Genomic DNA, 24230 nt, shown 5'->3' on the forward strand with positions numbered 1-24230 from the left:
TAGCAAACATCTGGAATTCCATAGCAATGGCGCAGCAACACCTTAGCAACCATTTGGGATTTCATAGCAATGGCCCAGCAACACCTTATCAAACATCTGGAATTCCATAGCAATGGCCCAGCAGCACCTTAGCAACCATTTGGGATTTCATAGCAATGGCCCAGCAACACCTTATCAAACATCTGGAATTCCATAGCAATGGCCCAGCAGCACCTTAGCAACCATTTGGGATTCCATAGCTATGGCACTGCAACACTTTGGCAACAACCTAGGATGCTGTAACGATGGCCCAACAACAGCTTAGCCACCACCTAGGATACCATAGCAATGGGCCAGCAACACCTTAGCAACCATCTTGGATACTATAGCAACAGATTAGCAACCATCTGGGATAACACAGCACCATCTTAACAACAATCTGGGATACCATAGCAAAAGCCTATCAACCCTTTAGCAACCCTTTAGCAATTTAATAGCAATGACTTTGTGAAGCCAACTAAAAGTTTGTTCACAAACTTTAATCTTCGGGTTACGTTTGACATGATGTGCATCACAGATCATATCGTTTACTTGAGTCAGAAGAGTTCACAGTGGTGGTGATAGGAACCAGACATCCACCTCTAAAAGCTCCCTCAGAAAGTTCCTACATTAAGTAATGTTCACTGTGGTTGGTAGTGATGTACCAAAATGAAAAGTCCTAGCCAGAACTGAAAAACATAACAAAGGTCTGTTTTTTGTTTGTTTGTTGTGAAAATTAGCTTTTTGTATTTCTGCTTTTGAGTAGGTGGACTACATATAAAACATCAAGGTAACAAAGAGAAAATAATTCTGGTATTATTGATAATATCTGCTTTCAATAGGACAAAACTGCACTGACAAAAACATAAAATGTAGCTACACTTTGTGCTGAGAGTTTAATGTAACGTCTAATGTTCCTTATAGACGCTCAAAAATTGCACGTTGTGGAAATTTTCACTGTTGACCTGCTGCTTAAATATGTGAGATCAAAGTAAACGAGCAGTGTATTTAGTCACTGCTTCTTCCTTTTTTCTTATCATTTAAATAATTGGCGAAATGTTGGACACTTGCAGGCCTGTTTAATGTTTGGCGTTTTCTCTGACAGAATTTTATGCCTTTTTTTCACTCTCAGCTGAAAAGGCAGAAACTTTTATCTGTTTTTCCATTCTGGGCAACTTTTTACTTTCACTCCACTACATTTCAAAGTCAAATATCTCACTATTTCATCCACTACATTTTGAGAAATTTGTCGTTCCTTTTGGTTTCTGTGTGTATAAAAACGTAACATGTCAAAACTAAAGAAGCGCAAAGCCAGAGCACCAATCAGGGCCCAGCGGTCACTTTGTTTAGAGCTGGTTTTGACCTGTTGGTCAGACCGACCCAGTGCAGCACGCGGTTCAACGTCAGCGCAGCAGCGTAAAACTTTGGGAGAGTCTGTTCAACATAAATGATGAACTAACCTAACTTTGTGTAAATAGAGCTCAATATAGAAATATGTCCACATATGCAGTCGAGACTGACGCAGCTTTTTTCTGAATTTCTACAAACACCATTTCATTTTATAGTAAATGAGTTTGGGCTGGTTTATGTTTATGAACAGACGCCTACAGATCAACATAGTAAAGGAGCTCTTCTGTGATCCTGAGTTTAAAGCCAGTTTTTATTCAACTTAAACTTGGAACTAAGTTGTAAATAAATCTGAAACTGAAACTTTGCTTGTGTGTAAAAAGTGATTTCAGAGCCACTCGGTTCTCCCTGATGGAAACTGTTTACCTTCAGTGTTTTGTGCTTCTGATCATTTTAATAGACGTCAGCGTCACTAATTAATGACGTTCTATTAAAAGACTGGTTTACCAAGAGAGACGCTGGAGGACTTTCACCTGAAATGAGTTCATGAAGCCAGTCTGGTTATAAAAATGATAACAGGACATCAGAGCCAGAATTCCTCTTTTAGTACTTTTACTTTATACTTAAGTACATTTGAAGGTAAATACTTTAGTACTTTTACTCAAGTGGAGGTCTAAAGGGAGGAACTTCTACTTTTACTGGAGGAATATTTTACCTTGGGGGGTCTCGACTTTAACTCAAGTCCATGATTTGTGTACTTCGTCCACCACTGATGAGTAGAGTTACTCCCATTAGGGGGCAGTCGTTGGCTGGAGGTTAGGGTAACTGCTCCCCGGGCACCATGGATTGGGCTGCCCGCTGCTCCGGGCAAGTGTGCTCACTGCCCCCTAGTGTGTGTGTTCACTAGTGTGCGTATGTGGTGTTTCACTTCACGGATGGGTTAAATGCGGAGGTGGAATTTCCCCGTTTGTGGGATCAAAAAAAGTATCACTTAATCTTAATCTTAACTTAATTAGAGTACGAGAGAAGCTTTTATGTAATGCATTACCGTTTCTGTGTATCTGCCACACCAGTTGTGTTCCTTGTGTTGTGCTCTCTGACGTGTCTCAGCTTGTCTGTGTGACAGTGACAGATAATGAGAGCCGAGCTGGAAAACAAAAACACCTCAAAGTGGCTACGACAACAGACCTGACTGAATGAAGAGAGTATTAACCCATTTGCACTGTTAATGCACACTCAGACATGCACTTCTCAGGTTTGTTTTTATACCTGATCTGGGGTCGTACCTACTGTCTTATATGCATACAGTATATATAAATACATATGATATATTATACATATATACTTATATAAAATGTGGCAATATTACACCTTACATGCATTATTCAGTACTGTGCAAACCAGCATTCATTTATTATATTTCCAGTCAAATTTCATTAAAAGAAGAAAATAAATGAACAACAGGAGGTTCCAAAACATGACTAAAAGCTACAGAGAAAATGTGGCTCCTAACAACCACCTGGAAGAGCTTATAAACACCAAAACTGCAAAACAGCACTTGAAGCTTTCATCTCTGAGAGAGAGGAGAAAATCAAGCTGCTTCAGATCTGAAAACATCCACAGGTGCTTCTTTCCATCCTTCCACTGTGAGAAGACCACTCAGCGCCGTGGGTCTGAAAGGATGTGTAGCTGATCAAGAAGAACCTCGCTGAGAAAAGGAGACGGACACATCAAACAAAGAAGCTGAACGATGGACTGACCACCCCAGAGTCCAGACCTCAACACCACTGAATGGGTTTGATTACTTCAGAAAATCATCAACCAGCAAGACTGAACTTTGGAGATGTGTCTGCAGATTCTTTGAGGAACTGATGAAAGGATGGAAGCTGGAAAGAACGGACACTGAAATATAACGTTAAATGTATGTTTTCTGCCTTTCTTTTGATGCTTGAAGTTCTGAATGACTGTTTTGACTGGACATTGAATAAATGAAGGAAGGTGCTCTCTGAGTTGTGCACAGTGCTGTATATGTATATGTAAGGACTCCTTTGCAGTAAGCTTGTTCTGTTGTTCTCAGGGTGTTAAACGGTCATAGTAACATGTGACAACGTGTTTTAGGACTGAGCGCATACTTGTGTTTGGGCCATTAGGCTGCTGGTGAGCTCACAGCTGCAGGGAAACACCAGATGTGCCTCAGAACAGTGTCACAGCCTCTCTCTGCCTTCAGACTCTCTCAGGAGAGGAGATGAATTATGTGCTGAGGGCCTCATTCATGGCAGATTAATGTGATCTAGTTTGTTTGTAAACAACTTGTTCTAAACATTAGCAGCTGAGTGCATGAAGGAGGCTAGCTAGTGTTTAATGAATGGGCAGTATGACAGTCAGTCTGAGGAGTATTTTGATTGTACTTTGCTGTAAAACTACCTGTACCTGTCACTGTTCGTTGTGCAAAGCAGAGAGAATCTTCTGGTTGACAGCAGGTAAATTCCGTTCTACCTCGCATTAATTTTGCATAAATTTATGCAAGTTTATAGGAATGGAATTTGCTGTTAGCACAGATGCTAATCTGTTGTTAAGACAATTTGGTAATAATATAACATCTCGATGCACAATTTACAAATGTTTGCATAAAATAAAGTATTCAGAAAAAAATAAGAGGAAAGACAGTTGTTAAAAATAAATGAATGAAACATAATTAAAAGAGGCTTGAGAATGAACTTGGTTTGGCAAAGCTGTTGCTGTGAAATCTCAGGTGGTTGCTAAAGTGTTGCTGTGGTATCCCAGGTGGTTGCTAAGGTGTTACTTTGCTGTCCCAGGTGGATGCTAAGATGCTGATAGATAGGTGGTTGCTAAGATGTTGAAAGGCCATTGCTATGATATCCCAGGTGGTCGCTAAGGTGTTGCTATGTTATCCCAGGTGGTTACTAAGATGTTGATAAACCATTGCTATGTAATCCCAGATGGCTGCTAAGGTGTTGCTATGCTGTTGCTATGTTATCCTAGGTGGTTGCTAAGATGTTGATAGGCCATTACTATGGTACCCCAGGTGGTTGCTAAGGTGTTGCTGTACTGTCTGAGGTGGTTGCTAAGATGCTAATAGGCCATTACTGTGGTATCCCAGGTGGTTGCTAAAGTGTTGCTATGTTATCCCAGGTGGTTACTAAGATGTTGATAGGCCATTGCTATGGAATCCCATTTCCTTCAGCCCAATCATCATGAAAATTACAATAAATGTTAAAGCCAACTGGTATTTAAACAAAAAAAATGTCAAAAACGTAAAAAACGTAAAAATTGAGATACAAGGTTTTGTTCCAACAACAGTGCTAAGGACGTTATTCCCACATAGACTCTAGAATCTTGAAAAGTTTTATGGTTCTGGCTTCAAAATCACAACCTGTGAAAATAGTACAGAAAAAAAGCACAGAATGATAAAGCGAAGAACAGTAAGTCGACTTCGAGAAGCCAGATAAATGACATCCAGTCGTCTGCTCACTATGCGGTTAATGTACAGTAGTTACTTTACACCAGTTGTTCGTTTCTTTGACGGTCATGTCGCATGTATACTTCACACTCAACAAACAAGTTGAGAGGAAACATGAACCATATAAACACATTTCTACCTCATTTCTAAGCTTGATATGTTTGTATTTTCTAGGGCATTATTTTACTGTAATGTCTTGCTGGTAGTCATTGTTAAACAGAAGCAGACAATAAAATGTGTTCCTCATAGTATTTACAACCTTTTATTTGCTTTTTATTCAGGACAGAAGAATGAATGATTTGCCCAGTTGACCATTTCCCTTTGGCAAACTTTAGCTTTTCCAAAATATTGACTATTAAAATATCTGACCCAGGTCACAAATTATGCTGAAATAAAAACAGGCTCAGGGGTGGTGGACTGGCTCTAGTCCTTTGACCACTCATCCCTTAGTGTGAAGCAGAAGGCTCGAATGATGGATGATATCATGGGTCAGCAGAGAGAGATGGAAGAAATGAAATCATAGAGTTCCTGCATAGATCAAGTCATTGTTTTATTTTGCTTGGGTGTACAGGCTGGGAGATAAGGGGGTTCTAATCATGATCTGGCCGGATTCCCTGGCCGTCACGTCCCCTCTGCTTCTTTTTCCTCTGGGAATGTTTGTAGCGAGAGTACAAACTCTTTTCCACTGCCAATTACTCATGCATCAAGACTGGAGATAAGCTTTGGAGGGTTTTCTTCACTAAGTTCAATGTTCTCATCAGGAACTGGCTGGAGATGTTTTCATACTGTAACAGTGGACATCTTCCAACATGCTACGCAACAAAGTTTTACTAATATTTAAATTTGTCATAATGTCTGCCAGTAAAATTAGAGTTTATTTTGGTCCATCATGGCAACACACCACAACAGATCCTTGTCCGATTTCTGTGAGAAGCATTGTGCCATGCATCAGAACAGTATATTGACTTTGTAGGATATGGTGCATCAAAAAAGTCAAAAAAAGATGTAAATTGATCTGGCCAACTCAATCAGATGGCAGGTGTCTGCATGAGTATTGTTTATAACTCAATGTATGGAACTTTGTTCCATTGTAACATGACAGCACCTTGTGATAATTGGATAATTGGCCATTGACTTTTCTAAATTTACGCCTAATTAAATGGTTTAGACGTAAAGAAAGTCATTCAGAGTGATTGTTCATTGTAGAGAAACTTACTGATTCAGAATTTCACAGTGGTGGTCATAGGAACCAAACATCCACCTCCAAAAGCTCCCTCACAGAAAGTTAATACATGGATACGTGCTCATCGCAGTGTGAATATGCATGCATGCTCACCCAGAAACCATTGCAGTGCATCCAACAATAAAGGCAGCAGCTTCTTGTATACAGTGATAGGAAACACTGTAGCTCACAGAAAGCTCCAATTCCACATGCTGATCCATTTTACCGACCAACGTGGACATGAATCTCACCAACTACTGTGGAGGCCAATTTTTTTGTTCAGTAAAAAGGACCTAAAATGTCAAATGGATGCCAAACTACCAAGATGTTAGATTTCTTAGGATTTTTTGCATTTGCTGTTCAGTCATGCATTTAAATCTTAAACCCCGACCCCCCTACAATTTTCTCTCCGATTTAGTTGTGTCCAATTACACCCTCTAACACAGCGGAGACATCCTGCATCCTACCCACCCATAGAGTGAGACCAGTTAGACTCTCTCGGACTCCCTGCCACAGACGGCTGTAGCATCAAACTCACGAGCACCTGATGACAGGGCCAATGCTTCGGCGATCTTGCCACTCATAGTCCCATACAAATAATTTTAAGAAAGATTTTCTATGTAAGTCCACAGGGGGGTCCAAAGTTTCCAGAATTTGTCCATTTGGTGACACAGTTCGTAGGTCAGTTTTTTCATGAGAAGCAGCATTGCAGCTTAGGATGGCCACAGCTCACAGTTGGTGGAGAGAAACTGGCCCTCAAATTTGGCCCATTTTTTGCCAGAAATGAAAACATTAGAAAGAAAAATTTGATCAAAAATCTGTTCTCTTCCTATTCTGAACAGATACAGGGCAGGGAAAAATCATGAAATTGTGGTTAAAAAATATTTTCTACTATAATCTGGACCCCAGAACATGGCAATATTTTTACCCGGCCTAAAGGCATGGAAGAACGTTTCTTTTTCAGTTTTACATTTAAAGCACAGATTTGATCAGTCTGGAAAAATCTTCTGTAGGCGAATGGATTTCATAGCTTTGATGAATAAATTATTTAACTGTAGTACTTAAACAAAAAGCTTTGCTTTACTCCTCAGTGAACTCTCTGGGTATCAGCGACGAGCTCAAGCAGAAGCTTCAGGACGTGATGGTGGACAGACACAAACTAACGCTGGGAAAGACTCTCGGAGAGGGTGAGTGTGGCCTGCGCAGCGTTTTGCTCTTTGTTGTTTGTTAATTCACCCCAAAATATTTTTAAACAAACCTGCACTGAAGTGCGTATTATAAAATACACAAATAAAATCGGTCCTAGTTTTGGCCTACTGGCAGAAAGCTCCACCCTCCTCATCATTTTTGATAGGCTCAGACACGTTCATGAGGACATTCTATTAATCTCTAATAATTAGCATTCATTAGAATTATTCCACAAGTTCACATTGTTCTGAGAACACCAGCAGCTTCTTTGTTTCATAAGAATTAAGTTAAAAAGACATGTAGTCTAATATTTACAGTTTATCACACTTTAGTTTTATTTGACATTTTTACACCAGTAACGGTAGCTAACATTAGCTGTAAGGCTAACTAACTTGATTATTTTGAGTGCATGTTTACATTTCAGCTGTGCACAGATTGTCGGTTGCTAGGCAGCAGACATAAGTTATACTAGATAGCCAACTTTGATCAAGTAGGTTAAGAGATAAGATGCTGTAAGATAAGATAAAACTCCCAAATTAAGATCAGGTTTGCTTCTGTAATATGAACTTGTAAAAAATCTTATATCTTATAAAAATTGAACATTTCTGTAATGTGGCCCTCCAGTTTATAGTGATACTCTGGCGCTAATAGTGTGTCCAAAAGCCCCACCCAGCTCATAATCCCACATCAGATTGGCTTAATTGAAGCATTAACGAGGCCACGCCTTGCACTAATCAGCTCTCATTCCAAGTCATTGTAATCAGGATGGTAAAGCGATTGTCGTTCAGTGTTTTCTGATTCCACTAAAGCGTAAATCATGACTGTGGCTGTGATGCTGTGTGTGAATGTCTGCAGGCGAGTTCGGCTCTGTGATGGAAGGCCTGTTGACTCAGGAGGATTCCGTTCTTAAAGTGGCTGTAAAGACAATGAAGAGTAAGTCAACACATGTAAACGTCTGCACTGCTCTTTCTACACACCTCTCAGTTACACTGTCCTATTAAACTCATCTTCTCTGCGTTGTGTATTCAGTTGCTATCTGCACCCGCACTGAGATGGAGGACTTTCTCAGAGAGGCAGCGTGCATGAAGGAGTTTGACCACCAGAACGTCATGAGGCTACTAGGTAAAACCACCAGATCACCACAGAAGCTCACGTTACCCAGCTACACTATATGCATATCAGTGTCATTTTCAGTTGGCGATACTTTTACATCTACTTCAGTGTACAGTGGGTTGCAAAAGTATTCATACCCCTTGAACTTTTCCATATTTTGTCACATTACAACCACAAACATAAATATATTTCACTGGAATTTAATGTGAAAGACCAACACAAAGTGGTATACAATTGTGAAGTGGAAAGAAAATTATACATGAATCAAAACATTTTTTACAAATAAAAAACTAATAAGTGCGACGTGCAAAAGTATTCAGCCCCCCTGAGTCAATACTTTGTGGAGCCACCTTTTGCTGCAATTACAGCTGCAAGTCTTTTAGGGTATGTCTCCACCAGCTTTGCACATCTAGTGACTGAAATTCTTGCCCATTCCTCCTTGCAAAACAGCTCAAGCTCAGTCAGATTGGATGGAGAGCGTTTGTGAACAGCAGTTTTGAGATCTTGCCACAAATTCTCAATTGGGTTTAGGTCTGGACTCTGACTGGGCCATTCTAACACATGAATATTCTTTTTTTTAAACCACTCCATTGTAGCTCTGGCTTTATGTTTAGGGTCGTTGTCCTGCTGGAAGGTGAACCTCCGCCCCAGTCTCAAATCTTTTGCTGACTCCAACAGGTTTTCTTCCAAGATTGCCCTGTATTTGGCTCCATCCATCTTCCCATCAACTTTGACCAACTTCCCGGTCCCTGCTGAAGAGAAGCACCCCCAGAGCATGATGCTGCCACCACCATATTTGACAGTGGGGATGGTGTTTTCAGAGTGATGTGCAGTGTTATTTCTCCGCCACGCATAGCGTTTTGCATTGTGGCCAAAAAGTTCTATTTTGGTCTCGTCTGACCAAAGCACCTTCTTCCACATGTTTGCTGTGTCCTCAACATGGCTTCTGGCAAACTGCAAACTGGACTTCTTATGGTTTTCTTTTAACAATGGCTTTCTCCTTGCCACTCTTCCATAAAGACCACATTTGTGTAGTGCACGACTAATTGTTGTCCTGTGGACAGTTTCCCCCACCTGAGCTGTGGCTCTCTGCATTTCATCCAGAGTCACCATGGGCCTCTTGGCTGCCTCTCTGATCAGTGATCTCCTTGTTCGGCCTGTAAGTTTAGGTGGACGGCCTTGTCTTGGCAGGTTTACTGTGGTGCCATACTCTTTCCATTTCCGGATGATGGATTGAACAGTGCTCCGTGAGATGTTCAAAGCTTGGGAAATCTTTTTATAACCTAAGCCTGCTTTAAACTTCTCCAAAACCATATTCCTAACCTGTCTGGTGTGTTCTTTGGACTTCATGATGCTGTTTGCTCCCCAATATTCTCTTAACCAACATCTGAGGCCGTCACGGAGCAGCTGTATTTGTACTGAGATTAGATTACACACAGGTGGACCCTTTTGAGTCATTAGCAGTCATCAGGCAACTTCTGAATGCACTTGGTTGCACTCAGGGAAAAGGGGGCTGAATACTTTTGCACGTCGCACTTATTAGTTTTTTATTTGTAAAAAATGTTTTGATTCATGTATAATTTTCTTTCCACTTCACAATTGTATACCACTTTGTGTTGGTCTTTCACATTAAATTCCAGTGAAATATATTTATGTTTGTGGTTGTAATGTGACAAAATATGGAAAAGTTCAAGGGGTATGAATACTTTTGCAACCCACTGTATATGTGAGGAATCCATACGGAACGCATTTCATATCACAATATGTTTTGATTGTATCATGACATCAGATAATATTTAGGTATTAATTAGTTATTAAACATTAATAAAGTTAAGGTAGTGTCAATAAAGTGACCATGTAATATAGTTTCGCAATTATAAAGTTCATTTGTTAGTATTAATAAAGTTAAGCATTTGCAAAGTTAATAAGTTATAGATTATAAAGTTAGTATGTTGGCATGGATAAAGCTAATAAGTTAGCATTTAGTAAAGCCAGTGTGTTAGCATTACAAAGTTAATGAGTTAGCATCAATAAAGTTAATTAAGCATGTGCAAAATTAAGAAGTTAGAAATAATGCTTTAAAATTTTAGCCTTAACAAGTTAATAAGTTTGCAGTAATAAAGTTAAGATGTTGGCATCAATAAAGCTAATAAGATAGCATTAATAAAGCTAATGTGTTAGCATTACTAAAGGTAATTTAGCATGTGTAAAGTAAATAAATGTTAAAATGTTAGTTTTAATGAGGTAATATGTTGGCATGGACGAGACTAACAAGCTGACATCAATAAACTTAATGTGTTGGCAATAATAAAGTTAAGGAATTAGCATTAATACAGTTAGTTTAGCCTCTGTAAAGTTAATGTTGGAAATAATAGTTAAAATGTTGGCAATACATTGCTAAAAATGTATAATTAATAAGGTTGTAAGTTAGCAGTAATAAAGTTAACATGTTGGCATCAGTATATATTTATATATCACTGTTGTTGGAGGAAAACCTTGTATCTCCAAAATGGTAACTTTACAGGAGAAGGAAAAAACCTACTTTACGTGTAATGAAAGTCAATGGAACCAGAATTTTTACAAGTCATTTTGGGCCATTTATCTTGGTCCATTCATCATGAAATTTACACACAATGTAAAGGGTAAAATGTTTTGTCAAATTATGTCAAACACTGGAAAACAACAAAAAAATGAATATATTGTAATATATACACTACTCACAAAAAGTCAGGGATATTAGGCTTTCGGGTGAAATTTCAGGATGAATCTAAAATGCACTCTAGCCTTTACAGGTGAACTTAATATGACCTTCTCTAAACTTTTGAATGCACATGTCCAGCTGTTCGATGTTTCAGTACTTTTTTGCACAACTTGCTGTTCTCTAACAAGGAGCTTAACGGCAAGGCGGTAGTGGTGGTGGTGTTACAGTGTGGGCAGGTGTGTCCAGTCAATACAGAACTGCCCTACACTTTGTGAATGGTACAGTGATGAGCCCAAACTACTGAATAACATCATTAATCCAGTCTCTGCATGAACAACACAAGCCTAATTTCATCTTCATGGACGACGACGCTCCAGCTCATCCAGGTCGCATCATTAGGGAACGGCTGCTGGAGACTGGGGCACCTCAAATGAAGTGTGGCCTGCACTTTCTCCAGACCTGAATCCCATAGAAAACCTATGGGATCAGCTGAATCGCCGTGTAGAGGCTCGTAAGTCTGTACCCCAGAACCTCAATGACCTGAGGGCCGACCCTTCAAGAAGAGTGGGACACCGTGCCTCAGCAGACAACGAGTCGACTTGTGAGCAGCATGAGACGTCATTGTCAAGCTGTAATTGATGCTCAAGGGCGCATGACGAGTTATTAAGACATTGAGATGTTTTGTTGGGGTTTACCCATCACTGTTGGCTTTTGTTTCAATAAATTGTTTGAGATGAGGAAATCACCATCGCATGCTTCTACTTCAATGCCCTACTTTCATGATGCAACATCAGTGTAGCGTGAACTTTTTACGTTTTCCATAAATTTCACCCGAAAGCCAGATATCCCGAACTTTTTGTGAGTAGTGTATGTATATATTAGCTTTTTTTCTCCAGTGAAGTTATAATGCTGTTACTGCATGAAGGCCACTCTGTCCATCTCTGCAAAATCCTTTAATAGGGAGCCTCATTTGAGTCCAAGTCTAAAGGCCTTCCTGCTAGCGGTTACAGTTTTGCCAGAATAGCTGTGGTTAGTTCAGCGGAAGCATCCGGTAAACATGTGTGGTGCTGTGTATCTGAACATTCCAGAGTTATGTGAAAGGACATCAAACTCTCTTTTTGGACGAGTTAGAATATTACGTGGCAAAATTGCTGCCAAAACTACAGGACGTTGTCACCAGTAGTGCGGCTTTGGACGCTAAGTGTGAGAATGATGGCTACCTTAAGTAGTACTGGGACAGTGTTAGTTGTCCATGGGAAGGTGGAGTTATTTAAAAGCATGACTGTGTATTCACAGCGATGTTAGTGCCATTTAAATCAGCCATGTCATAGTAAAGATACCAGCTCTATACATTAATCTTAGAAATGACCTCAGATTATATTAATCCTGTGATTTAAAAGAGACTATAGGCATAACATTGTTACATTAACTGCATGTGAACTGTGATGTTGGAAGTTCTCCGTCTTAATCTATGGGAAAGGAGTTTTTGAGGTTGCGAGGTCTTAAGTATACTCATCCCTTTGGCCAAAATCAAGCCAACATGTATTCCAAGTGTATCACATGAACAGGTGATATCTGTTGGCTGTGAATCCTCATGATGAAGACTTGCATTCACTTGCATTCACTTTCACAGAAATGAAACTGGGAAACTAAATTTTGTTCAGAATAAAGAAATGGAGACGAGTAGCTGCTGTTTTTAGTGTGACAGCAGTGTGAAAATTGAGTAGCCCCTCCCATCTTTTATTAATATGCATATTATTAGTCATGGGCTGGAGTTTAGGGAACCAACCTTCTGACCAAAAGATCGCTGGTTCAATCCCCAGAGCTGTGAATGAGGTGTCCTTGAGCAAGACACCTAAGCGCTCCAGGCAAGTGTGCTCACTGCCCCCTAGTGTGTGCATTCACTAGTGTGTATGTGGTGTTTCACTGCACGGATGGGTTAAATGCAGAGGTGAGATTTCCCCAATGTGGGACTAATAAGGGTCACTTAATCTTTCATTTTTTATCCTTTTTTTATCCTCTTTTATTCCCTGTCATAATAATGTCAGTATCTTACCTCTCTGTTTAACTAATCCTGCCCCAGTCTTGCTTTGCTGATCCTTTGCTGATCTCGTATACTGACAATGTGTGTGTGTGTGTGTGTGTGTGTTGCAGGAGTGTGTCTGCAGACAGTAGAGAGTGAAGGTTATCCGTCTCCTGTGGTGATTCTTCCCTACATGAAACACGGCGACCTGCACAGCTACCTGCTCTACTCCCGACTCGGAGACTGTCCTGTAGTGAGTTTCTATTCAGCCTGTATTTATTCTCACTCCAGTATGATAGAATAGAATAGAATAGAATAGAAAAGATATGTCCAAGAGTTTGTAGACATCCGTGTTTCCTCTGAAATCAAGAGATTAATAGGGAGTTTGGCACTGGTTCAGTATCAGAATCATTTTCAGTACTACATTTAGTCCTACTATGAATCATTCACATCCACTATAAATTATTCAGTATCTACGACAAATTTTTTAGTATCTACTATGAATTACTCAGTACTATGCAGTGGTGGACAGTAACTAAGTAAGTGTACTTTGTTACTCTACTTAAGTACTTTTTTGTGTATTTGTACTTTACTGACTTTTTTTCACTCCACTACATTTCAGAGTCTAATATCCGACTTTTTCCTCCTACATTTTGAGAAATCTGTGGTTCCTTTTGGTTTCTGTGTGTATAAAAACGTAACATGTCAAAACGAAAGAAGCGCAAAGCCAGAGCACCAATCAGGGCCCAGCGGTCACTTTGTTTAGAGCTGGTTTTGACCTGTTGGTCATACCGACCCAGTGCAGCACGCGGTTCAACGTCAGCGCAGCAGCGTAAAACTTTGGGAGAGTCTGTTCAACATAAATGATGAACTAACCTAACTTTGTGTAAATAGAGCTCAATATAGAAATATGTCCACATATGCAGTCGAGACTGACGCGGCTTTTTTCTGAATTTCTACAAACACCATTTCATTTTATAGTAAATGAGTTTGGGCTGGTTTATGTTTATGAACAGACGCCTACAGATCAACATAGTAAAGGAGCTCATCTGTGATCCTGAGTTTAAAGCCAGTTTTTATTCAACTTAAACTTGGAACTAAGTTGAATTAAGTTAATTACTCTTTTAGTACTTTTACTTTCGATACTTAAGTACATCTGAAGGCAAATACTTTAGCACTTTTACTATTTAGTGTGTTTAATGTGTTGGCTTTCTAGTCTAAAGAGTCTTTAAGACTTTAAGTGAAAAAGTTGCAAAAAAAAAGACATTTTAAATACATAAAACACAAAAAGGACGAAGAGAAAAGCAGATAAACCTGCACAGCTGTCCACAAAACACTTCATATGCACTGAGGGCAAATGTGATGCCTCTGAGAAGAGCCTGAAGAGTCTAACATGCAAACAGAAACAACTTGTGTGCCAACTAAGCCATCATCTCGTCTGTGTGAGAGCCTCTGTGCTCTATACTGAGATTATTAAAGCTTGCAGTTAGTAATAAAGTAATAAAACTCACACCTGCAGCTTCTCCAGATGTTCATTCTGTATTGGGCCACTTCCAGTATCAGTCATTTATGAATATACTAATTATAATTAGTCAGTCTTGCTAAGGAGATCCTGAGATGTTTACCTTAAATTCAGTGAATTGTGTTATGCATGAACAGAAACAACTTCTTACATTATCCCCATAACATATTATCATGTTACTCATTTGCACAAGCACTCATTCCCTGTTTTTAACGGCTCCATTACATCTGAAATGATTTAAACGTTTGAGTCTGGGTTCACACGTCCCTCCAGGCTAGAGCTGAGAAACGAGTTTGTTATCAGAACTGAAGTGTCTGGAACATTTTCCTGTACAATTTCAGTGAAATATGAAGCTGCCAGGGTCCCGCAGGAACATGTGCTTTTGCATGGTGCCTGGACATGCACTGCAGGCCGCTGCTCAGTAACCGCAGTGACCAGTGGCAAGAAATAGCACTCTTACGCCCTCTACTGGACAAAGCATGAAAGGATTGCAATGCACTGCCATCATGATTCCTTTCAGCACTTTAGAATAAAAATCAATGCACAGAATTTCTGTTGCTACATAAATTCCAGTAAAAATATAGAAATATATACACACTTCAAAAAGATCTGTCTTCAAGGGTTCTTTAGGAAAGGCATTGGTTCTGTTTACAATGGTCCCATTCACCATCCCCCTTATCAAAAAGGCTCTATATAGAATCTCATGCAACACTTCCATCAATCAAACATGTAAATGATTCTGTATAAATAGAACTATTGCCCTTACTAGAACCCTTGGAGAACCATTTAAAAAAAAAATATATATATATATATTTGTCTGACACAATACACAATATAATCTATAATTACAGTAGAAAATGCACAGTGGGTGGGATGTAACCTTAATTAAATTGCTGTGTTTGCTGCTGTTCTTTCAGTACCTGCCGTCTCAGATGCTGGTGAAGTTCATGACGGACATTGCGAGAGGAATGGAGTATCTTAGCGGCAAGAACTTCATTCACAGAGACTTGGCTGCACGCAACTGCATGTGAGTACGGCAGACATGCTGAGTCAGCACATCAGCTCATACATTTCAGCCCATATGTTTTATATACGCTTTCAGTATATACTCAGTATCAGGTATGTTCACCTTCCATCTGCAGTTATTGTTGATTTTATCAGCTCCGCTGACCAGATGATGACAGATATTTGGTTTTATGTATTTTGGCTTTATGGTAACTTTACAGGAGAAGGAAAAAACATACTTTACTTTTAATGTATATCAGTGAAAATTTGGGAATTTTTTGCCGTTTATTTTGCTCCATCCTTCATGAAATTTACACACAGTATAAAGGCCACCATGCATTTTCAAATTAAGTCAAAAACTGAAAATCAACAAAAATAGAGATACAAGGTTTTGTTTATATACATATATATACACAAAACCTTGTATCTCCATTTTTCTCATTTTTCAGTTTTTGACCTAATATGAAAATACCCCTTGCCCTTTACACTGATTGTAAATTTCATGATGAATGGACCAAAAGTTTCAGCCCAAAGTGACTTTCTGGTTCCATTGACTTACATTAAAAGTAAAGTAGGTTTTTTCCTTCTCCTGTAAAGTTTCTGTTTTGGAGGTTTTGTTCTGAGAGAAGTGATATATTTGCTTGGCTTTGCTTTATATATCACTGTGGTCCAAAGGAAAACAAGAGGGCAAAATATTCTTTATGTTTAATGTAAGTTAACGTAAAGAGGTTTTATTCAAAGAACTATTAGAGCATTTCTATTGGTCCAATCATCATGACGTGTTCACACAAAGTGAAGAGCAGCTGCTGAACTCAGATGTTGGTTAGCCTGGTTTTTGTCCGCACATTTTCTGTAAAATAAAATACATAAAAAAATGAATGATGTAAATAATGCTGGTGAATGTATGATCTTTTGTGTCCTCACAGTAAATAATGCACGTCTGTGTTTGTTTTTCAGGCTGAACGAGAACATGAATGTCTGTGTTGCTGACTTTGGCCTGTCTAAGAAGATCTATAACGGAGACTACTACAGACAGGGCCGCATCTCAAAGATGCCCGTCAAATGGATCGCAATCGAGAGTCTGGCAGACAGAGTTTACACCACCAAGAGTGACGTGGTGAGTGTGAGTGTGTGTGTAGCTGCAGTGTCATCACTGCACTAAGTGAGGTGTGCAGGTGTTCAGTGTTCAGATGGTCTGAGTGAGTCGAGTGATGGAGCTGAGACGTTATGATGAATCTGTGCTGCTGGGTTTTTCTGTTTAATTACAAACATAATGACTTACTTAATCACCAACTTACCATCAGACAAGATAGTACGCCACTTGAGAAGTGAAATTACCAAATATACATCAGCCAGTTTTATACATGTATATATAATTTTGGAGATATGAGGTTTTGGTCCGACAGCAGCAATATACACATCACACATATAGACAATATACTGTATAACGCTGGTGTCGGATGTAAACCTCATATCTCCATTTTTGCCGTTTTTCTGTTTTTGACATAATTTGAAAATACCTGTTACGTCTAACATTATATGTATATTTCATGATGAATGGACTAAAAGAAATGACCCAAAATGACTTGGAAAAAATTCTGGTTCCATTGACTTACATTAAAAGTAAAGTAGGTTTTTTCCTTCTCCTGTAAAATTGCCATTTTGGAGCAATAAGCGATAAACCATACACAAATAATATACAACAACACCAGTAATAATAATAATAATAATAATAAGATTAATAATTTGTTAAAATTATTAATACACTATCCTATGATTATACTCTAATACACTCTAATTAGCCTGTGTGTAAAGTTCTCCACTGCAGTACTCTGGGTGTTTGTTTCACTGTGTTAATGACGTGAATGTTATCAGAACGATGTCATTTCAGAATCTTCTGCAGCTCCGTTCTCATCTTTCTGGACTCGTCAGCGTTTCTACGTTTTATATACGGCTTCAAAGTCGTCACGTCATCTTATTAGAATATTTTATTATTTTATTGTTGTTATTTGTTCATGTGCAGTAAGTCCTCTCAGTCAGTGTGTCCTGTCCTGTTTGTCCTCAGTGGTCGTTCGGGGTGACTATGTGGGAGATAGCCACGCGTGGTCAGACTCCGTACCCCGGCGTGGAGAACAGTGAGATCTACGATTACCTGAGACAGGGCAACCGCCTCAAACAGCCGCCCGACTGCCTGGACAGCATGTGAGCCAAACACAACGCAGGAGGAGTTCTGCAGCAACCAAACACACACACACACACACACACACACACACAGTCACACACAATCACAGACAGTGTAGAGGCTGTATGAGGTCAGAACAAAATCACTAAGCAGCAATAAGCTGACCATCACTGACCTCATAACAGATAATCTCCAGTCGTTCGTTCTTTCTTTCTTTTTTCTTTCTTTCCTTTTCCTGTTTGCTCCCTCTCTTTCATACTTTTTCTTTCTTTCTTTCTTTCTTTCTTTCTTTCTTGTTTGCTCCCTCTCTCTTTCTTTCTTTCTTTCTTGTTTGCTCCCTCTCTCTTTCTTTCTTTCTTTCTTTCTTGTTTGCTCCCTCTCTCTTTCTTTCTTTCTTTCTTTCTTGTTTACTCCCTCTCTTTCATACTTTTTCTTTTTCTTTCTTTCCTGTTTGCTCCCTCTCTTGCATTCTTTTCTTTCTTTCTTTCTTTCTTTCTTTCTTTCTTATTTCTTTTTAGTACCTACTCTCACTTTTAGACACCTGTTTTAGCCAAAAAAACAAACACATACTTTATTGAATATTAATTTAATTTAACAAACCACAATATTTATTGGAATTTTATTGTTTCAATTGAATATTTTTCCTGTTTTCTCTTCATGTTCATTCATCATGAAATGATAACAGAAAGTAAAGGACAGCTGATAAATGCTGATTGTAACTGGATGTAGATATGAAATAATCGTGATTATTGATTATTGATAATAACACAGTTGAATCTGCCCCTCACATTGTTAACAGATCTGTTGTATCTGTGCTGCAGATATTCCCTGATGTTCTCCTGCTGGTTACTGAGCCCTAAAGACCGTCCGAGCTTCGAGGTCCTGCGCTGCGAGCTGGAGAAGGCCCTGGACGAGCTGCCAGACCCCCAGGACCCTGATGAGATCCTTTACGTCAACATGGAGGAGTCTTCAGGCGAGCTGGGGGCCGTGGGTGGCCGGGATCCCATCATGGTGGGCCCCTGTCCTCTGGGCGCCCTGAAGGGCACAGACTCGGTGGCCACCGTGGAGATCCACCCTCCGGGCCGTTACGTCATCTGCCCTCAGCATGAAAGCCAGCGCCTTCTCAGCGCTGAGTCCTTAGAGAGCCTGAACCTCGCAGGCTCCGCCCCCACGCTGCTGCTACAGCCGTCCTCTCACTCCACCCCTGTCCCCTCAGCCGACATCCAGCCGCAGGACGAGAGAGAGGGGCCAGGGGGCAAGAGATTACCCTGGCACTGATGCTAGAACTGACTCACAGAGACTACAAATCCATTTTGGCGCTGTACTGCCTCATGTGGTGAGATTAGGTGTTGACCCTCAGTGCCTCCTGCCCTTTGCACATCCCCTCCGCACATACGCGGAACCACAAACACGCTTCCCCTGACATTCCATGGCTTATTTGAGAGATTTGTATATTACAGACCAAACTTTTTTACTCATATATGACTTTTTACTTCTATAGTATAGTTTTGTAATTATCACACACACTTTAAAAGGGTTCTTCAAAGGGTTCTTTAGTAAAGAAAATGGTTCTACATAGAACACTATGAACCATTTGCATGATTAGAGCATTCATTGCATGGTGAGATGGTTCCTCAGATTGACAGAGAATGTGCTGTATCTGGATCTAAATAGAATCTTTTTGTAAATGCACTAAAATGGTTCTTATACTGTTACAAGCTTGACATTGAAATAACATTAGAGCCCTTTTTGGTGCTGTATAGAACCATATACAGTACATTCACTCAGTCTGAAGAATTATTTCGCCATGAAAAGGACTATTTAAGCATGCAAAGGGTTCTTTGAGTGTTCATGGTTCTATATAGAACTGTTTTCTTTAACAAACCCTTGAAGAACCATTTTTAGTCCAGTTGTATATTTGCCCTGTACATTAGGTATTAGGTTCACGCTCACCAACAATGGTATGGTATATAGTGAACAACAGGGAATTGAAAATCGGCATCCTTTCCGTGTTTGTGCGGTACAGCCCCACCCTCATCGGCTCTGACCACTCCTCCTCTTTATGCTGGCAGAGTGCACAATGACTGAATTTGACATCGTTTGTAATTATTCATATTCATAAGTGCTGAATAGTTGTAGATTGACTGTATAAATGTTTCCTTGACTTACATGACTGGGGACAGGGTCAGCAAATGTACTGCAGCCACCCACTAGGGGGTGTCCAAGACATTTTGGCTTCACTTTTCAACTGCTGTCCACTCATATGACCACAATCAGGTCTATAGATGCATTCAGGTCCAGTGTATTAAGTCAGGTCCATGCACATCAGACAAGCTAGCACGATGCCAGTCTACATTACCACACATGAATCACACATTCACAATGAACTCAGGTGGTACTAACTCTCAGCCAATCAATGATAATGTAACTAATGTAACCAGCATATCACTGCCACTCTAGAAAGGAATCAGAGCATCTGTGGCCTAGATTCTCCCCTTTGAAGACTGGGGGGGGTTTGACTTTGTAGTACTGTCTTAGTAAGTAAAGTTGGAGGTTTTATCGCCTGCTCTCTCAAGACTGCTCAGTCCAACATATCCGTCCACAAACTTGAAGCACTTCTGTTTAATGCGTTATGGCCAGATCCTGATTATAAGCAATCTGGCCACTTCCTATTTCCCTCATTGTATCAAAAACAGGACTGTAAAACAACAGAGGCGCCCATGAGCGAGTCCTCAGTGAATGGGAGTGAATAGAGCCCAACGGCTAAAAACGAAAATTTAAAATAGTTTCTAATCACTTTCCTTTAATTTTAGACAGTAGAAGGATGTGTTTCACTAAAAAAGCAAAGAAAACTCACCTGTATGTTTCCTTTATTGTACAGCAAACGGGTTTTGGGCAGCAGGACGCTAACATTACTGCTACTGGGGCAGTCGTGGGCTGTAGGTTAGGGAACTGGCCCTGTGACCGGAAGGTCACCGGTTTGATCACCAGTGCCGACAGTCCATGACTGAGGTGTCCTTGAGCAAGACACCTAACCCCCAACTGCTGCTGTGGATAGGGCTGCCCACTGCTCCGGGCAAGTGTGCTCACTGCCCCCTAGTCTGTGTGTGTGTTCACTAGTGTGTATGTGGTGTTTCACTTCACAGATGGGTTAAATGCAGAGGTTCCTCGTTTGTGGGATTAAAAAGTGTCACTTAACTGAGTGCTGATTGGTTGGCGAGCGGAGCAGCTCATTGGCTGTTCACGTTCACAGATGTCATGAACATACATGAGATGCCGTTTTAAAAGCTCTTAAAAATATAACAGTGGTGTTTAAATATTTTATGCTGTTCTATGTTCAGGAAATGAGTGAATTTTTATATATTAAAAATGTTTAATCATTTCTAAACTCTGATTTTAAATTCCATCTTAAACCATTCATTTTGGACTCGCATTGGAGCGCCCTCTAGTGTTTGAGAATCCTAGAAGACATTACAGATCAGCAAACCTCCTCTCTACACGTTCTTTGATATGGCCTCCAGTAATAATTATGGGCAGATGTACATCTCGATAGGGAGGTTGGAAGGAGCAAAAGTAAAGTTAGTTTTAGGCCGGAGTGCCCCTTTAACACTTCAGAGCACGCAAAGGCGCACTGGATGTTCGAAACACACACTTTACTGAAAAGGTACTCAATAATGAAAGGTAGCCGTTGTCCTCAAACTGATCTGAGACCAGTTTTATGGTTTCTGTGACAGCAGTGATTAAGCTGGGTCCCAAATCAGACTCTTAAAGGGCAGAGGGTGAAACATGGTAGGGGCACAAACCGGGCTTCAGGGCCTCGACTCAAGCACAGTATTATTGTTGTGTTTGTTTTTGTTCTTTTTTTTTGTATATATGAAATCCTTGCACTAATCATTTTCAATATTATTGTTTTGTGTCTGTGTGTGATCTTTTCTGTTATGCATCTGTTTTCGCTCATTTGTTTGACATCCCTACTTGACGTTTAGAAGAAGAGCTGTGATCTTAGGCTAAAATGACCTAAATTGAAAAAATGTTGAAAATATTGATCATATTTTGCTTTAAGCTAGAATTTCAGAGACAAAAATGGTAAAACGAAAACATTCTTTTAAGGCTCTATCAAATGCTTTTTATCTGAAATTTTTCAATTTATTTTGGAATTAATTTGCCTTCTAAGTCAAGAGCTTCGTTTGGAAATTAATGACCAATGGAGATCATTATGGGAATAAAGTGGTCCGTGAGGACCCTCACTGATTCTGTGTAAACTTTGTGCTACAGGAAGGGAAAGATATGACTTTACTATCAGTGGTACTGCCTCCAACTTGGATTTAAAGGGGAAGTCCACCAGTTTTTCAAGATTTAGATGTAATTGACTGTGTGAGGTGTGAACAGATTGATACAGAGCGGTTTGCTGTGAAGTGGTTCAGACGTCTTTACAGTGGTGGTGATGGGAACCAGGGGTCGCCATGACTACAACACAAATATAGACATTTTATTTACAATCTAGAACCACCAGAGAACCTACACGAGTCTTCTGCGTTTATATGGAATGATGATGATGGAAAAATAGTGGAAAGTGAGGGAGCTTTTAGAGGTGGATGTCTGGTTCCTATCACCACCACTGCGAACCGTTCTGACTCAGTGAGTTTCTCTAGAACAGAGTGTTTCACACCAAACCGCTCTTAATGACTCTATTTACATCATATCCCCCTAATTATGTAGAGACTTTGATAAATTGTGGTATTCCCCTTTGACATTTTTTTACCTATTTTGTCAAATTTTCAAAAAATTTGTCAAATGTGTGGTGAATTATGAAAGATAAAAATAAACGTGTTTACTATAGATTTGAGATTAGTTTGGTACGTTATACTGCCCAACTTCGTTACCTGCTATGAACTTGATTTTTTTTTGTTGTTTCATTTTCAAAATGTAACACTTTTGTGAGTCTTTTTTTTCTCCTCATAATGTTAAAATGCAGCATCTCAGCATCAGTTTTTTATGACATGTCCATTTCGAGGTCAATACAACTTTCAGATGTTTCAAAGAACCTTTGATTATTTTAGGGTACAACTTTTTGTTGTGGTACAAAACTGTTACATCCATAAAAGTGCCTTTTATGAAGCCAGTATTTTGCCTTAAGACGGCTCTGTTATGTACAAATGTGTAGCGATAGTTTCATGTGTCTAGATAACATTAATGTCACTATTATGATTTTTCTTTCTAAAAGATTTTGATACGCTTTTATATGAAATAAATGCTGCCTGCACAATTCGTACATTTGCATTTGTTATTTATCAACTTCGTAACTAGTGAGTCAGTATTAAAGCTAGATTTCGGAAGCTTAACTTAAAGGCTGCTGACTTAGGGACATAAGCATGAAATTATATATTTACACAGCAATACTTGAATGTTGAACAGATTAAGCCAGTAATTGTAAGGTGACCAAGATAACTTACAAAGTAAATAATGCATTAACATATGAGACCTTGAACTGTCTTAAAGTGCTTCATTTCATGTTTTTTTTTTCCAAGTAATAGAACTTATAAGACCTCATCAAGAGCTTCATGTATTAGTTCTGTGGTCGAGTCAGATGCCTTCAAGCTTTGGCGTTAATGGTCATACATATTTTCCCATGTAACATGGCCGAAAGTATGCGGACAGACCTATTTACTGAATTCATCTGTTTCAGCCACTTATTGCTAACAAGTGTACAAAATCAAGCACATAGCCTTGCCGTCTCGATAGACACCCACTGGTAGTAAAATAGGTCATACTGTTGAGCTCACTTTAAACCTGGCACCGTCATAGGATACCACCTTTGTTACAAGTTCACAGATTTCTGCTAGAGTTGCCCCTGACAACTGTAAGTGTTGCTAGTGTAAAATGGAAGCACCTAGGAGTGACAATAGCTTAGCCACAAGCCACAAGCGGTAGACTACTCAGACTCACAGAAATGGCCTATTCTCTTCCAAATGGTCTCTGGAAGCAGCACAAGAAGGGTAAAAGAACTGTCCATCAGGAGCTTCATGACATGGGTTTCTATGGCTGAGCAGCTGCACACAAGCCTAAGATCACTATGCGCAATGCCAAGCGCCGGATAGAGTGGTCTAAAGCGTCACCAATGGACTCTGGAAACGTGTTCTCTGGAGTGAAGATGGCTGAATTTAGGTTTGGTGGATACCAGGAGAATGCCACTGTGAGCCAGGCCTCTCTCCAGAACTCACGTCCAAGATCAGTGTCTGACCTCACAAATGCTCTTTAGACTGAATGGGCACAAATTCCCACAGACACTCTCCAAAAGTTTCCCAGAAGAGTGGAAGCTGTTAAAGCTGCAAAGGGGGACCAACTCTATATTAATGTTCATGGGAGATTGTAGTAAAATATCACTTGAGTTAAAGCAGTAATTCTGCCTGTATGTTTACTTCCAGTAC

General features: G+C 39.7%; 1 protein-coding gene across 2 annotated transcripts in view; it reads left to right on the forward strand.

Annotated features, from left to right (window-relative positions):
• The window catches only part of LOC108424003 (tyrosine-protein kinase receptor UFO), a 74018-nt gene extending 53368 nt beyond the window's left edge, over positions 1-20650 (forward strand). For both annotated transcript variants that reach the window (XM_037531086.1, XM_037531087.1), the window contains 8 exons: positions 7160-7255; positions 8112-8189; positions 8286-8378; positions 13225-13346; positions 15533-15642; positions 16578-16737; positions 17686-17822; positions 18624-20650. In XM_037531086.1, coding sequence (XP_037386983.1) covers positions 7160-7255; positions 8112-8189; positions 8286-8378; positions 13225-13346; positions 15533-15642; positions 16578-16737; positions 17686-17822; positions 18624-19080 — 1253 coding nt within the window. In that variant the 3' untranslated portion in view covers positions 19081-20650. The remainder of the gene's footprint in view (positions 1-7159; positions 7256-8111; positions 8190-8285; positions 8379-13224; positions 13347-15532; positions 15643-16577; positions 16738-17685; positions 17823-18623) is intronic.
• The last annotated feature ends 3580 nt before the right edge of the window (positions 20651-24230 follow it).

This window comes from Pygocentrus nattereri, chromosome 19 (assembly GCF_015220715.1).
Source record: "Pygocentrus nattereri isolate fPygNat1 chromosome 19, fPygNat1.pri, whole genome shotgun sequence".
In the NCBI taxonomy this organism is placed as follows: domain Eukaryota; kingdom Metazoa; phylum Chordata; class Actinopteri; order Characiformes; family Serrasalmidae; genus Pygocentrus; species Pygocentrus nattereri.